At 47.7% G+C, this 15,293-nt stretch overlaps 1 protein-coding gene across 3 annotated transcripts in view; it reads left to right on the forward strand.

The window, feature by feature from the left end:
- The window catches only part of GSTZ1 (glutathione S-transferase zeta 1), a 94,100-nt gene extending 87,677 nt beyond the window's left edge, over window positions 1-6,423 (forward strand). For all 3 annotated transcript variants that reach the window (XM_078659957.1, XM_078659956.1, XM_078659958.1), the window contains one exon: window positions 4,410-6,423. In XM_078659957.1, the coding sequence (XP_078516083.1) occupies window positions 4,410-4,536 (127 nt within the window). In that variant the 3' untranslated portion in view covers window positions 4,537-6,423. The remainder of the gene's footprint in view (window positions 1-4,409) is intronic.
- The last annotated feature ends 8,870 nt before the right edge of the window (window positions 6,424-15,293 follow it).

The following is a 15,293-nucleotide window of genomic DNA, read 5'->3' on the forward strand; positions in this document are numbered from 1 at the left end:
AGTCCTGGCGCAGCTCCGCTGCCTCCTTTTGCAGAGAATCTTCAAAATGCACATTCAGATCACCCAACACAAGAAGTTTGTTCCGCCTGATCGCCAAGTGGGAATGCCCTCTTGAAGACTAAGCCTAAAATTCCCAAGGGCTCCGGCAGGTCTATAAATGAGGATCCCAGTAATAGAGGACTTAGGGCCTAGTTTTAACACAAAGTGTCCGGCCTCGCTGTTCTTCACTAGTAAGGGTTCCAGGATGCATTTGTAGGGTGTTTTCGTAATAACTGCAATCCCACCCCACCCCCCCTACCCGTAGCTCTATTAATTCTGTCTATATTGTATCCAAGGGGGAGGGCCTCTATTCTATCAGGGTCCGAGTTTGCCCCCAGCCAGGTCTCCGTCAGGAACAGCACATCCATGAGAAGCTCCGAAATCTCAACACTGTGCTTACTGAGGGATCTGCAGTTCAGTAGTCCACCCACAAGCAATTTCCTGCTCGTCTGACTGTATTGCTCCCAGCTTCCCTTAAAGGAGCAATATTGGCAGCTCCTGAATTGAGTCGCAACCATAGAGTGTCTACAAGCCTTCGTTATGGGAGGGCAAAGCTGTATAAGTTCCTCTCTCCTATACTGAGTAGGAAGGCACTTAATTTGGGCAAAGGTTCTGGCCCCGGCCCCCGTACGGGCGCAGACGGGCTTGCCTTTGGCGCGTACGCTGCGCGGCCGCTGTCCTTCCCGCATTAAGTAGGGAGAGTGGCGGGGAAACTAGAGCGCTGACCTGGTTGCTGTGGGCCCGGAAGTGCCGGGCTCCTCCTCACCCTCTGCAACAAACGCCCACAATGGACGCGGCGGATCGGGGCGGGCCGGCGGACAACGCAGGTAAGTCAACAATCAGGACTCGAAATTCATCCCCTTTAATGTTCCCCACCACAGGTTCCCACAGATTTGTGCAGCACACTTAAGATTAAAAACCAATAGTTTAAAAAAAAATAGCCAAGCAATTTTCGCCTGCGCTTTTAACTCGGCGTCGGCGACTGCCAGTAGTTGCATTCAAAGCAGATAGATAGCAGATACTCACTGGAACCAAACCTGGATATGAATCCACACTACAATTCGAATAAGGATAATCACTACAGCCACATTTCAGAGAGGGAGAGTGAATGCAAAGATAATCTTGTTGGTATGTTGAGTGACCTATAGTCAAATTAGGTTTCCTTTGCCAAAAGAATTTTTATGGGAATAATCCGATTACTCATTAAAAATGCAAATATAAGGTGAAGTTCCACATTCAAGCTCTTCCCATTAATCAGCATATTCACTGACGTAGAAATTCTTATTAGAACGTTCCTTGACATAGGAATTTTATTTGACATATTTACTGGCAACAGAATACTGATTTGAAATACTAACTCAGAAGCCTCTAATTAAGATAATTACACACACCGTTTAATTTGTATATCCACAAAGAAGCCATTCACAATGAGATATTCTCTGGAATCAGCATAAAAAATGGGATATTGACGAATTGTAAATTGAAAAATAAATCTCCACCAATACTCTAAATGGGATACCTCATGACACTGCACTACTGATCTAGGTGTGCACTGTCAATTGTAAATAGATATTTAGAAGCCCATGTTTCTATTGGGATAGTAACTGGCACATGGGTTTTAAAGGAGTTGTTAACGGTCACCATGAGTCTAACTGGCGGTACACTCTGAGAATTTTAACTCTACTGAGGATATTCCCTGCACATGGACTATTGTTGGGCTGTAGATCACCTAACAGAGAATTTATAATGGGTGTAAATTTTCCTCTGGGCAGATTATCTTAATGAACACTGTTTCTCCTCTAGTTAGATAAGTCGGTACCAAATGTTTCAAATGGCCACCCAAAATACAAGTGTAGTTTCTGTTAGATGAATAATGCCTCTGGACACTATGTAACCTGTTTATATTATGTCAAATTCTTAAATACCCCTTCAGAACTAATCATGAAAGCAATGCTTTTAACTATTATGCTTCGGGTGGAAAAAGATTTTCCAGTGGACCATTTAGTCAAATGTGGTCTCTAAAAACTCTCCTTGAAGGGGTGGGCATGATTGTTGTATGATTAACACTGCGGCGACACACCCTTCTTCCGAACTATATAGTCAGATAGATGCAGCTATATTGTTAGTGCTTGCTTATTACGTTGGTGTCAGTAGCAAGAGGTCTATTTTTGTCTAAGCAAATGTGTGTAAACATTGAAATTTGCTAAGAAAAAGAAAGTGCAGGTATCTTGCATCAGTTGTTTATGTCCAACATTATCCCCATTTCAATGCACATGCCTCTCATTCAGAAACAAATGTCTCGCAGCCTGCTTACAAATGGCAGGAAGAAACTAGAGTTTCAGAGGCTCCTCGAGGAAAGATACCAAAGTCTATCCTACTTTGATCCCACCACTGCTACTACTACTCTACTTCATAGGACTTCAAAACATCTAACTCATTCGGTACCGAGCTTTGTTTTTATCTCTTACATTCCTAACTAATATCATCCCTCACCGATTAGCATATCTGAAAGGCAGCATGCTGGCATAATTCAGTTTACTAATGAAATATCTTAATTATTAGACTGGTAAGAGACTACCATAATAAGCAAGACTTGTATTGTATGTTAGTTCGCACCCTGAAATGAGAAACTGTGGAGTCTTGGCTCCTGTGGTCTGCTGTGTGAGGTGATGGCTAAAGAGACAGTGTTGTATGGCACTAGTGCCGGTCATGGAGAGTGCTGAGGGAATGATGGTGAATTTTAAGTTTGTTGTGGAGTTCAGGGGGCGGACATACAGCGAGAAGGTCACCTTGAGAAAATTGCAAGCAAGCATCAATTCTGCCATTAGCTAGATGGATTTTTACACCGCCAATTTGTGACGTGGCAATCCACCAGTGGGGGTGGCAGAAGGGACTGAGTGCACCTCAGTTATGGCACAACCATGAGAGTTGTCCATTTGAAAGAGTTTTATGTTCTTCAGCACAGCGCTCTGTGGGCGAGTGCCATCCTGACTGGGAGCACGGCAGAGTCGTCAACCAGGAGACTACATTTCAAAAAGGTGTTTCTCTAACTATAAGCCCTGTCTGGGACTGCCAAGCGAATTGGGGTATTTCTGGGCTGGGAATGCTCAATGGCACAAGTAGAGCTTCCGTTCTTGTTGAGTGGAAACGTTCAAGACCATGGTGACCCTGCAGGCTTTATACTGGGGAGAGGAGTACAATTGCTAGCATGTTGTGACCTGTGATACCAAGTTTTGTCTTTGAACTCCTCATTTCTTTGTGAGGCGTTCCATAGTGAGGCTAGTGTCATTATGCGGGGATCTTGCAGGGGCAGATCAGTGCTGCTGGCAAAGGGTATGTGCAGAATGGAAAGGGTGGTTCCATATGGAGGGATCGCCTTGAAGTAGTAGAGATTTGCCAAAGGGCTCAGAGTGAGAATGAGTAAGATTTGGAATTTGTCGAAAGGGGGGTGGCGGAGGCGGACAGACTGGACATTAATTGAATCTGGTTGTTTTAATGTGGAACTGGGCCAATGTATTGTGGTTATTTCTGCGACTGACCTGGGGCAATTTGTAAGGGTCTGTTTTTGGGAAGGTGTAAATGCTAGAACTTCTAGAGAGTGAACTCTACCCAAACAATTTCTTTTATTTCCTTTTGATGTATTAGTGTAGTGATGGTTTGTTTGTGTGTAAGCAGAGTGTAAGGGTATTCCTAGGCGAGTGTGTGCACAGTGGAGTAATGTAGGTAGCATCTGCTGTTAGGCTGTGTTTGGAAGTCTGTGCGTTTGAAGAGTTTATGAATGTGGCATGATCGAATCTGTGAGAGGTCTGTGTTGAGCTCAGGGTTGGAGCAGCTAGCAGTAGTAGACATCAAGAGGAAAGGGCGTTGTGGGTCAATATAAGAAGCAGCCACTGATGAGCATTGTGAGGGGCTGGCACTGCTAAGCAGCCATAGGGGAGCCATCATTGCTGTGTAATGTGAAGTTCTAGCTCTTCTGAACAAAATAAGGAGCTGCCGCTTGTGCGTAGACAGCGGGCAGTGAGGGTTTTGCACCACTTGGCAGAGGGAGGAGCAGCTAGTATTAGTTGGTAGTGTGAGACACGCACTCTGAGGGGTAGCTAGGGAACTGGCAATGGTCATCGTTGTAAGGAGATGGCGTTTCTGGTCAGTGAGCTGCTTGCCCTGATGAGACTGTTCTCTAATGCAAACCTCTTACACTGAGGAGCCAACACCTGCTGGCAATATGAAGAGCAGGCACAAGCATTTGTAAACCACACTCTAGTTGGCACTGCAACCAGTCAAAACTGCACAGTACTAGCATCGTTCTGATAAGAACACCAGCTTCCCTGGCTAAGTGTACACTAATGTCATTCTAAACCTTTGTGCTGCAGGTTTAAAGTGGATCTCTCGCCCTATCCAACTATCACCAGGATCAACAAAGCACTTCTGGAGCTGGAGGCTTTCAAGCAGACCCATCCATCCCGGCAGCCTGACACCCCACCAGAGATGCAGGCCTAGCAGCATTGGTGCATCTCAAAGTCCAGCTTTGACATCCCGCTTCATCTCCTCATTGCAGAATACAACCTGTGACTCATTCCAGCTCAGAATCTGATGTGCCTCTTCAGCGCCAGTGCCAACACAAAAAGTAGTTTGCTAGCATAGCACCATGGCTTCATCAGAGACTCCCTTGTAAGCTTGGAGCCATCCTGGAACTCATTCTACCCATCTGCAGCACTTATGCATCCTCACACCACTAGCAACATCTTGGAAGACAAATTAGAAGTCAAGTGGCATTCACCCTTTACATTTACAACCAGCCACTTTATCACACTCCCCTACTTGTGAGTCAAGCGCCATCTGAGCAGCCCACTATGATAATTCCAAAGAGGCCATTAGTGGACAAACTCAACGGTATGCAGCAAGATGCCGAACAGCTCCCTAAAATGTAGTAGAAAATTCAACATTGCTGCGCACTCTGATAATTGCTCAGCCTCTAGAAGATATGTACTTGTTTCAAGTGTTATAGTAGTGCTGTTCCTCTGGAATTAGCACCGGGTATTGCATTTGCTATTCTTGGAGATAGAGTAGTCTCGGCCTGTATACCATGCTGAAGCTGCTGTCTTTTTTGTTGCCATTTATGGATGCCATCATACAAGCAACTGCAATTCTAAATGGAAGATGAGAGTTCAGCAAATCTTAAATGGATTGAATTTATAACCAAAGTAGTCCGGGTACCTGTTTTTTAGCGGTGGTGGGGAAGCGTGGGTGAAGGAGGCCATACAAAGCACTGAGGGCGGCCTCTTCATTTACCAGAATTTTTTTTTCTTTCTTCAATAATCTGTAGACACTTAGTGCGAATATGGTGTTTCACACTGCTAAATGCCATACACCTTCCAGTTAACTCCTTGCCATCGTAACAGACGTCAGTCCTGCTTAATTGTTCATCATACACTGTTCTTAGACAGCAGTCAGAAGGTTTCCTTTAGGGGCAATTTGGGCAAATGTTGTTTCAAAGGCACACTGTTGTAAATATTACAATGGATTTTTCTTATCAGGCAGGCCACTGTTGACAAAAGAAAGTGCATGAAATCGGCAGCAGTGTCAGAGGAGACGGGAAATGGGTACTCCTCCCAAGAGGCAGAAAGGAAGTAGGTGTAGTATGCCACAAAAGAGGCAGCACACTCATATCAATATGCAGACACATTCTACACAACACACTGTGAGCAAGAAATATGATAAAATGTTTCAGGTGCATAATGATGACCTCGCTTGACGTCTTCTTGATCATATCATAGGAAAGGAGTACGCCAACTTTAAAACCCGTGGAAGCCATGAAGCCTGCTGTTATGAAGGTGATTTTCAACCAGTTCTGATTTTGCAGGCAACACTTTGTTTCTTGGGACTTGTAGGTAAATACTATAATAGACAAGCTGACTGACCCAGATCTCATCCTGAGAAATCACTTTGTAAAATAAGTGACCTGCGGCAAGTGATTGGTTTTAACCTTGCTAACACACGCAACACACTAGTAACCCTGCTGAAAATGTAAAAGGTGCTAGCCTCTCAAGAAATTTATCTCTGCAAATATTCAAAGTTAACTATTACCAAATCGAGATTATGTGACCTAAATGACATTGGTAACTGGTAAAGTGTCATTTATTGTGTTTTCAAAATAAATTAAGTACATTTATAAACAACAGACTTGGGTGAAATCTGCAAACCAAATGCCCCTTAACAGTATAAAAAGATAGAAGTGCCTTATTAGGGGCTACAGTGAATAAATACAAAAAAGCTGATTCAAGATTTGCTGCAACCAGTCAAGCCTCATTTCATCAATGTTGATATTTTGAAAGAAGATTTTTTTGAGAGTATGGTGATGAAAAAATAAACATGATCTGCTGTAAATACTGTGGTGCCTCTTTTCTGCATCAATGTACATCAGTGTTATAAAGATGTAATTTGCATGCGAGTCTGTGACGCAGGTTAAGAAGAATTTCTCGTCCCATCTAGTAGATTTGACTTTGGCCCCAGACCTTAGGGAAGGTATGCCAACCAGTCCTGCAGAGTGGAGAACACTGGCTGGTGTCCAATGGACCCCTCTCTTAGCTGATCAAATGGAAGAGCCCATTTTGGGATGTTCAAGCAATCTTGCAAGAGACCTAACAGGTAGAGACTTCCTAAGGGCTTCCCCCCCTCACCTACACATACATGAACGAGAGATATATAGATTTAATATTACAAGTATCATTGTACAGTACCCTACCACTGAACATGTGTATCAAAACGAAAGCAAAGATCATGATTATATTAGCAACAGTGAATAAAAACGAGAAATTTGCAGTGAATATATTGTGTAGAGATTCGACTGTATTAGTAATAACTACTCGGGCACTATATTTTGTATACATTGACTAAAGGCACATTATAGTAAATAACATCTAATAACAAAATAACACCCAGTGCTGCAACATATTAGCCACTCGTGTGGCCGTAGAAGCAAGATTATAGGTCACAGGCCTCACTACAAATATACAGGCACCACCATATAGTATGAGACTGAAACATTAATCAGAGCAGTCAGTAGAAACTGTGATCCTTGTTAACGAAAGAGCTTAAGAATAATTTCGACTCAGCAGATAGTACCAATCACAGTACAAAGAGCAAGGCTGCACAGGTGTGCGTCCTAGGGAGATGTCAAATCTAAAGGGAATGTTGAAACGTTTGAGTCAGTAACATCAAACGTTGAAAGCATCACTGGTGATGGTGTACGTTGGATGGCAGACATCTTTGTTGAGGATGCAGATGATAGTGTGCTCACCTTTTTTTTAGGTCGAGCCTGTCAATGCGCTTGCGAGAGATATTGGGGCTTAACCATCGGCGGCGATTTGATGCTGTGCCCGTGAAAAAAGCGCGTGCACAATGCACATCAAAGCCACCAGCCTCCCTCCCACAAGCTTCCCCCAGCGTGAACTCTGCCTCAGGCATTTCTCCTCCCCTAATTTATTCACTGCCTGCGGCCGCCAGGCCGTGTCTCGTTTTATTCTGCTGTCCTTCGCCCCTGGTCTCCCTGATCAGAGACATTAGGCGTTCTAACTTTAACGAATATGAGACCGACAACATTTGAACTGTGCGCTGTAAGTAGTTGCTGTGGGCATCCGCATCCGACTTTCAAAGTTATAAAGTGCCAGTAATTCGTGCGTACATCATGGGCAATCATATATGAAACAGTATAAAGTATACTTTATGTTCGAGGCATGTGGGCTGCTAAATTCATATCTATTGCATAGATCGCCGCCTAGTGTTGGGTCCGGATGATTGCACATTGTTGTCCTGGAAGAGTCTTCGAAGTATCACGAGATAGGTGGCTCCTCCCCTGGACTACAGTGCGCATGGGCATCGACTCTATCCCCAGATTGTTTTTTTTTCCGCCATTGGGTTCGGATGTGGTTTCGACGTCTCCATGTCGGAACCGAAAAACGTTGTTCTTAAGGCCAAAAGGCCTTCGTTACCTGCGTCGGTATTGTTTGCGTACGGTCTCGAGCGTCGTCCGACTCTCTGAGCCGGACATCTACGGAGTCAAGTAACTCTTCGGACATCGAGGCCCTCTCGTCGCAGCAAGACCCGACGAACTTAACATGGAGCGGAGCCCGTTCAAGTTCTGCCCCGTCTGTGGATCCAAATATCCACATATCGATGTGCATCCGGTCTGTAATAAATGCCTCTCACCGGACCACAACGAAGAAAACTGCATGGCCTGCTCTAAGTTCAGGTCAAAGAAGACGCTCAATTTGTTCTGGAAAAAAAAAAAAAGAAGACGCTCAAGCATCGGCGCGTGGCGCGCCTCGAGGCCCAGCGAGCGGCACCGGCACCCGACAACATATTCGACGACCCCGCGGAAAAAGGCGGTAGCCATCATCTCCAGATTTCACCACCGTCGACGGAGGTCCAGGCCGATCCAGAGGAACACGTCCAAGGACAGGGCCAAGACCTTGAATACGTCAAGGAGGTAGGGGACGACGAAGAAGTTTATGGGGCCGCGGAAGATAGCTCAGAGGAAGAGCTATGCCCCGAAGTCTACATTACTCACGCTCAGGTCACGGGATCGCCACTCGGCCTTACCCACGACCCTGCACCGCTATCCCCGGCCCCGCCTTCTAGCCCGGCCACGGACACTCAAGCGGAGCCGCCATTGCACGTATCGAAACCGAAACCTTCGGATTAGACTGCACCAAAGATGGCCGACGTACAGCCAAAATCGAAACCGAAACCTACAGATTCGACAACACCTAAAATGGCCGACGTCCAACATAAAGTATCGAAGCCTGCTCCTTCATCGACTCCGTCGCCCTCCGGCCCACCGAAGTCGAAGAAGGCTGTCGAGTCGACAGCGCCGCAAAAGGTGCACAAGGACCCATCCTCTAAGAAGGCCGTCCAAGTGACGACCACTGTTGCTCCGGCACGGACATCTAAGACTGTTGACACGCCTTCGGACGCTCCTACGGCGCCATCAAGTAAACGCTCAGTCGAACCAAAATCGACTAAAAGCCACGACCCTAAGGCCGCAGGCACTACGCATCGGCACAAGGATGCCGGATCTGCAGCGTCGGCGCCAAAGCCTACAACGGAGCCGCGACACATTGCAGCCGAAGATTCGTCGACGCAAATCCCGTCGACACCAAGGGACTCCGACGCCACCGAACATCGGCCGTCGGTTACAAAACCCTCTGCCTCCTTCACAAAGCAGGTCACCGACTCCCTGAAACGTATTCGGGAGAAGACTTTGTCGTCAACGGCTTCTACGCCGTCGGCTCCGAAATCGGTGGACACACCTCCGAAGACCTCGACCAAGCTTCTTTACACTCTGCCCCCTAAGGTGGCACCGAAAGCGTTTGCACCAAGATCGGTGCCGAAAACTTCGGATCCCGCTCGGATCAACATCAAGCCTCAGAAGACCAATCTGAGCATTACATCGATGCCCAAACAGGGAAACTGACCCTCTACAAACGGAAAATCACTTCCCAACCGCTGGAATCCTATGTTATTCCACTAAAAAAGAAGAGGCCAGCACAGGACATTCCTGCCCTTATTGAGCCTATTCTGCCACCACCAAAAAGGAGTCCATCACCTTCCCCCAACCAATCAGGAGGAGAGGATGATGAACAAGATAACCAATACAATTTCCCAGTGACAATCACCCTAATGTTCAGCAGGACTCATATGACGACACTGGGGACCAAGGTGGACATCAGGTGGTACAAGATCCACAGGGTTTTGGGGCACGTACATCTCCAACAGAGGATTCTGCAGCATTTAATGCTTTAATAGAACGGGCAGCAGCAAATCATGATGTGGACATGCATGCTGACCCGGTGGAGGAAGATTTTTTTGTTTGACACTTTCTCTGTCTCAGAAAGAACAGTTAAAATACTTCCTATGCTCAAAGGTGTCCTTAAACATGCCCCAGAGATCTTTAAGGAACCTACCAGGGCAAGAGTGGTGAACCCACGTATCGAGAAAAAATACAGGCCAGCACCTGGAGATCCTGCATATATTCGAGGACAGTTGCCTCTGGACTCGTTGGTGGTCGCCAATGCCCGCAAAAGGGCTAATTCCCAAACTACGGGTGAAGCTCCTACCCCTGACAAGGAGTCGAAAGTGCTTGAGGCATCCGGCAAAAGGGTGGCTGCGCAGGCTGCCAATGTATGGCGTATAGCAAACACACAGGCACTATTGGCACGATACGATAGGGCGCATTACGACACCCTAGAACAGCTCCTTCAACACCTACCTGATGAGTTTAAGGAAGCAGCCGAAATGCTCATACAAGAGGGAAAGCTTATCTCAAACGCTGCAATAAAGTGTGCACTTGATGTGGCAGATACAGCGGCTAGGGGAATTAACACTAGCGTCATGTTAAGGCGACAAGCTTGGCTTCGTATATCTGGATTTAAGCCTGACATTCAAACTACAATACTCAACCAGCCCATCAATCCTGACAGACTGTTTGGTCCAGATGTAGACACCACCCTTGAAAAGATTAAAAAAGACAACGAGACTGCTAAGTCCATGGGGGCGCTTCAGTCACAACAATTCAGGGGAAGCACTTTTCGTCGCTCAGGAGCACGTGGTGTTACCAGAGGACACTTGTGTCAACAAACACAATTCACAAAGGGTGGTGCACAATCCTCGTACCCCAAGCAGGGTAGAGGGGGTTACAGAGGTAACAGTGCCATGGGCAGAGGCAGAGGGAACAACAACTCCCGTTCCTCTGCCGCCAATAAACAGTGACTCTCTGTGTATGTGAGAAGTTGGCCTGATGTGCAGTGTTCACTATTCTAGTGATCACTATATATCAGTCCAAACAACCCTTATTGATGATTGGTTGTAAGTCAACCTTATAGACCAGCTATCCTAGTAGCATGGATACGAGCAGTCTAAGGCTAAGACTCTAGAGGGCGTGTTAAGCCAGCTGTTTTACCATCACATTACCCCTTGAACACCCAGTGAAAGGACACCACACGTGTTATGAAAATAAACAATGTATTTATTAGAATCACAACAACCCTGTACTCTTTATGAGGACAGGGTGCTAGGCACACAACAAAACTCTTACGAAAATACTTAAGTTAGCACGGTATACACAAATGCCCGAGGGGCACGAAGAACCATATACTCTAAAAGTGGAATGCGAAATTACTAGCAGGTAAGTACAGTACTAATGGGCTTTGGAATCGCTAGATTACTTCTAGGAGGCCTAGGGGACTCGGGTGCAGAGTGTGCACGCTCACGCGGGATGCGGGACAAAGTCTATGGAAGCTAGTGACGCTAAAGTTAGAGTTCACGGGCGAACCCGACCTGGTAGGGAGAAAACGACAGTGGATCCTGACCCTTGGATAGTGAGGCTATGCTGGGGCACCGAAATGCCGAAGTTACCTAGCCCAGGGGCTGCAGCTGCATAGGTCTCAAAAGACGTCGGGAATCCTCGTTGCCGGACCAGGAGCCTGGAAGAAAGATGCTGGCAGGTGACCAGTGAAGATAGTTCGAAGTGATCCAAGCCTGGATCTGGAAGATGGATGACACCTGAAAGCAGAGGGGACCAAGTTCGTGACTACTAGCCAGTAGTCAGTGGGCACCAGGAGGGCACCGGATGGTAGTCACCTCGACTAGGTGAGTGGGCGACGCTGTGCTCTGCAGATCTCACGGACCAGGAGGCGTTGTCGGCGACCAGGATGGAGAGGCGAGCTGTCCCACGATGGATGAAGCTGTCGGCGTCGAAGTACCCAGGATTGGGCAACAAAGCCTTGGCTAATTCAAGCCCACGCGGTGGACTCAAAATGGCGTCTTGAGTGGACCAGGAGGGTCCGGGGTGCTCCTCTTCTGGAAGGGAGCAAGAGCCAGTCTGGAGCAACCAGACTAGCAGCAGTGATGTCGTCGGGCGTCGTTCAGAAGGCCACAAGCCAGCGGGCTAGTAGCCAAACAACGCGGTGAGCAGCAAAAAGCAGAAGGGCCCCACGCCGATCGTGGAGATGCTGGGGGGCTGCTCTTCGGTGCTGGAGCTGCTCAGGGTCGGGGCTTCTCGGACCCCAAAGCACTCTCCAGGAAATTACTCGGCGGGCTTGCTGTGCAGAAGTCGTGCAGTCTTGGCAATGGTCGGTCCCTTGGTCTCGTCGCACTCACGGTTCTCAGCTTGGCTGTAGAGGTGAGTAGAGGTCGGAGGTGCCAGGGAAGCCGGGTCTTGTCGAGCTGGGCAGTCGGATTCCGGAGGAAGGACTTACAGCAGACCGCAGTGTTCTTGCGATGGTGCCTACGGATGCAGGGTGACTACTCCTTAGTCACAAGGGAGAATCTTGAAGAAGGAAATCTTGAAGTCCTTTCGCAGAAAGTCGTATCTTGATTCCAAAGATGATCTAATTTGGAAGGGGGCCTGCTCCTACCTTTATCTGGGAAAAGGGGGCTGGCACGCGACTAAGTCCTGCCCTATGGGTGGGACCAGGAGGGGGGGTGGTTACACCCACTTCCTTGGCGGGCTTTTCCCCAGCTCAGGGTCTGGAGTGTCCCTGGAACTGGTTCAAGCCGGCCTATGCATAGTGAGCACCGGGGTGCCACTTGCAGTCACCTTCCTCTGAAGCCCTGCCTACCTAGGATACACAAAATCCTGTCTGGGACGGTGCTGGCACCGCCCCTGGCAGGAAACCCTTTGTCCTTATCTCCTGTTTTGGGAGGACTCCCAGCAGCAGGAGGGCAGACTTGTGTCTCGGTGGCAGCATCCATTTTGTGGAGCTGAGGCTCTGTTGGACTTTAACCGGGGTTAGGGGTTACATACATGTCGTGTCCCTCTAGAAGGGTGGAATGCTAACCCCGTCGCCAGAATTGGCGAGGGGTTAGTATTCCAATTCGTATAACACCTTACTCGACATGTTTTGATAAAGCGATACCAGAGTTGGCATATAACCGCGAGGATTATAATGCACTTAAGAGTATATGGTATGCGATATCATGGAAACGGCTAAGGGATAGATCCCGAAAGCCGCAGACAGGCTCAGCTCATGCCAGAGCACCATCTCACACGATTCCAAGCACTCTGCCTTCAGGATTGTTAAGGCCTGCCATAGGAGTGACTGATAGGAGATCTGTGTGTCCATTTTAGGGTTAGATATAGGTATACTATATCTAAAGCAAAGGGTGAGTACACCACCTTGCCCCAGCTGTCATGCAGCCAGTTGTGTCAGTTTAGTTAGTCAGTCCAGGGGTGGCACAATACATGCTTCAGCCCCTGGGAGACTTCTGGGTGCACCTCAGCCCTGGGTACAGGGACTTGGAGAGGGCACAGTGCCAATTCAGTACCTGAGTACAATTTGGATAGAGAGAACAGCTAGGCTGTGGGTCTGATTAGCAGGCCCACAGCCAGGGAAAGTCTTAAACCAGTGCAGCAAAAAGCAAAAATCTGGGTGATCATAGGATTGCAGACCCTACTCTCCTACATGACCCCCCCCCCCAAACTTTGGGACAATAAACTAACCTTGACCAGGTGAGTCTTCTTGCTCTAAGTGGAAATACCTGGAGAGCCCATCAGCATTGCTGTGATCAGTACCAGGTCTATGCTCCACTGTAAAATCCATCCCCTGTAGGGAAATGGACCACCTAAGCAGTTTGGGGTTTTCACCCTTCATCTGATTTAGCCACAAGAGGGGCTTATGGTCGGTCTGAATGGTGAAGTGAGTGCCAAACAAGTAGGCCCTCAGCTTCTTCAGGGCCCAAACCAGAGCAAAGGCCTCCCTCTCAATAGCTGACCAATTTTTCTCTCTGGGGGTCAGCCTCCTACTAATGAAAGCAATAGGCTGATCATTACCATCAAAATTCAGTTGAGACAGAACAGCTCCCACACCCAACTCAGAAGCATCTGTTTGGACAATGAATGGCTTGGAGTAATCTGGACTCTTAAGGATAGGTGCTGTGCACATGGCCTGCTTTAGGTCATTGAATGCTTTCTGACAGCTTGCTGTCCACTGAACTTTCTTTGGCATCTTTTTGCTTGTCAGGTCATTAAGGGGGGTCACTATGGACCCATAATTTCTGACAAACTTTCTGTAGTAACCAGTCAGGCCCAAGAAAGCTCGAACCTGAGTCTGGGTGATTGGAGGAGCCCAGTCCTTGATGGCCTGTATTTTACTCTCCAATGGCTGAACCTGGCCTCCACCTACAAGGTGGCCCAGGTACACAACCTGTGTCTGCCCTATCTGGCACTTTGTGGCCTTGATAGTGAGGCCTGCCTTTTGCAGAGCCTCTAACACTTTCCTCAGGTGGACCAGGTGATCCTCCCAGGTGGAGCTAAAGACCGCAATATCGTCAAGATATGCTGCACAGAAGTCATCCAGCCCAGTGAGGACTTGATTCACCAACCTTTGGAAGGTGGCAGGTGCATTTTTCAGACCAAAGGGCATTACCACAAACTGATAATGCCCACCAGGGGTAGAAAATGCTGTCTTGGGTTTGGCCTGCTCAGCTAACCTGATTTGCCAATACCCAGCTGTCAAATCAAATGTACTTAAGAAGTTGGCAGAAGCCAATTTATCTATAAGTTCATCTGCTCTTGGTATTGGGTGGGCATCAGTCTTAGTGACTGCATTGAGGCCTCTGTAGTCTACGCAAAACCTCATCTCTTTCTTACCACCCTGGGTGTGAGGCTTTGGCACTAGAACTACTGGGCTAGCCCATGGGCTATCTGAGGGCTCAATGACTCCCAGCTCCAACATTTTCTGCACTTCAGTTTTGATGCAGTCTCTAACATGATCAGGCTGTCTGTAGATTTTACTCTTGACAGGCAGACTGTCTCCAGTGTCAACATCATGGGTACACCAATCAGTTTGGCTGGGTGTCAGAGAGAACATATGCCTGAAGGATTGCAGAACTTGCCTGCAATCCTGTTGCTGATGTTCAGTGAGGCTGCCACAAAAGACAACACCATCTACTGATCCATCATCAGGATTCTGAGTGAGCAGGTCTGGGAGAGGGTTACTCTCTTCCTCCTGTCCCTCATCTGTGGCCATGAGCAAGCTCATGTCCTTCCTGTCGACATATGCTTTGAGCCTGTTGACATGGAGCACTCTGAGAGGGCTCCTGGGAGTTCCAAGGTCCACCAAGTAGGTAACCTCTCCCTTTTGCTCAATGATGGTGTGGGGCCCAGACCATTTGTCTTTCAGAGCTGCTGGGGCCACTGGCTCCAGCACCCACACCTTCTGTCCTGGCTGGTACACAGTCAGGACAGCCTTTTGGTC

This window comes from Lissotriton helveticus, chromosome 9 (assembly GCF_964261635.1).
Source record: "Lissotriton helveticus chromosome 9, aLisHel1.1, whole genome shotgun sequence".
NCBI lineage: Eukaryota > Metazoa > Chordata > Amphibia > Caudata > Salamandridae > Lissotriton > Lissotriton helveticus.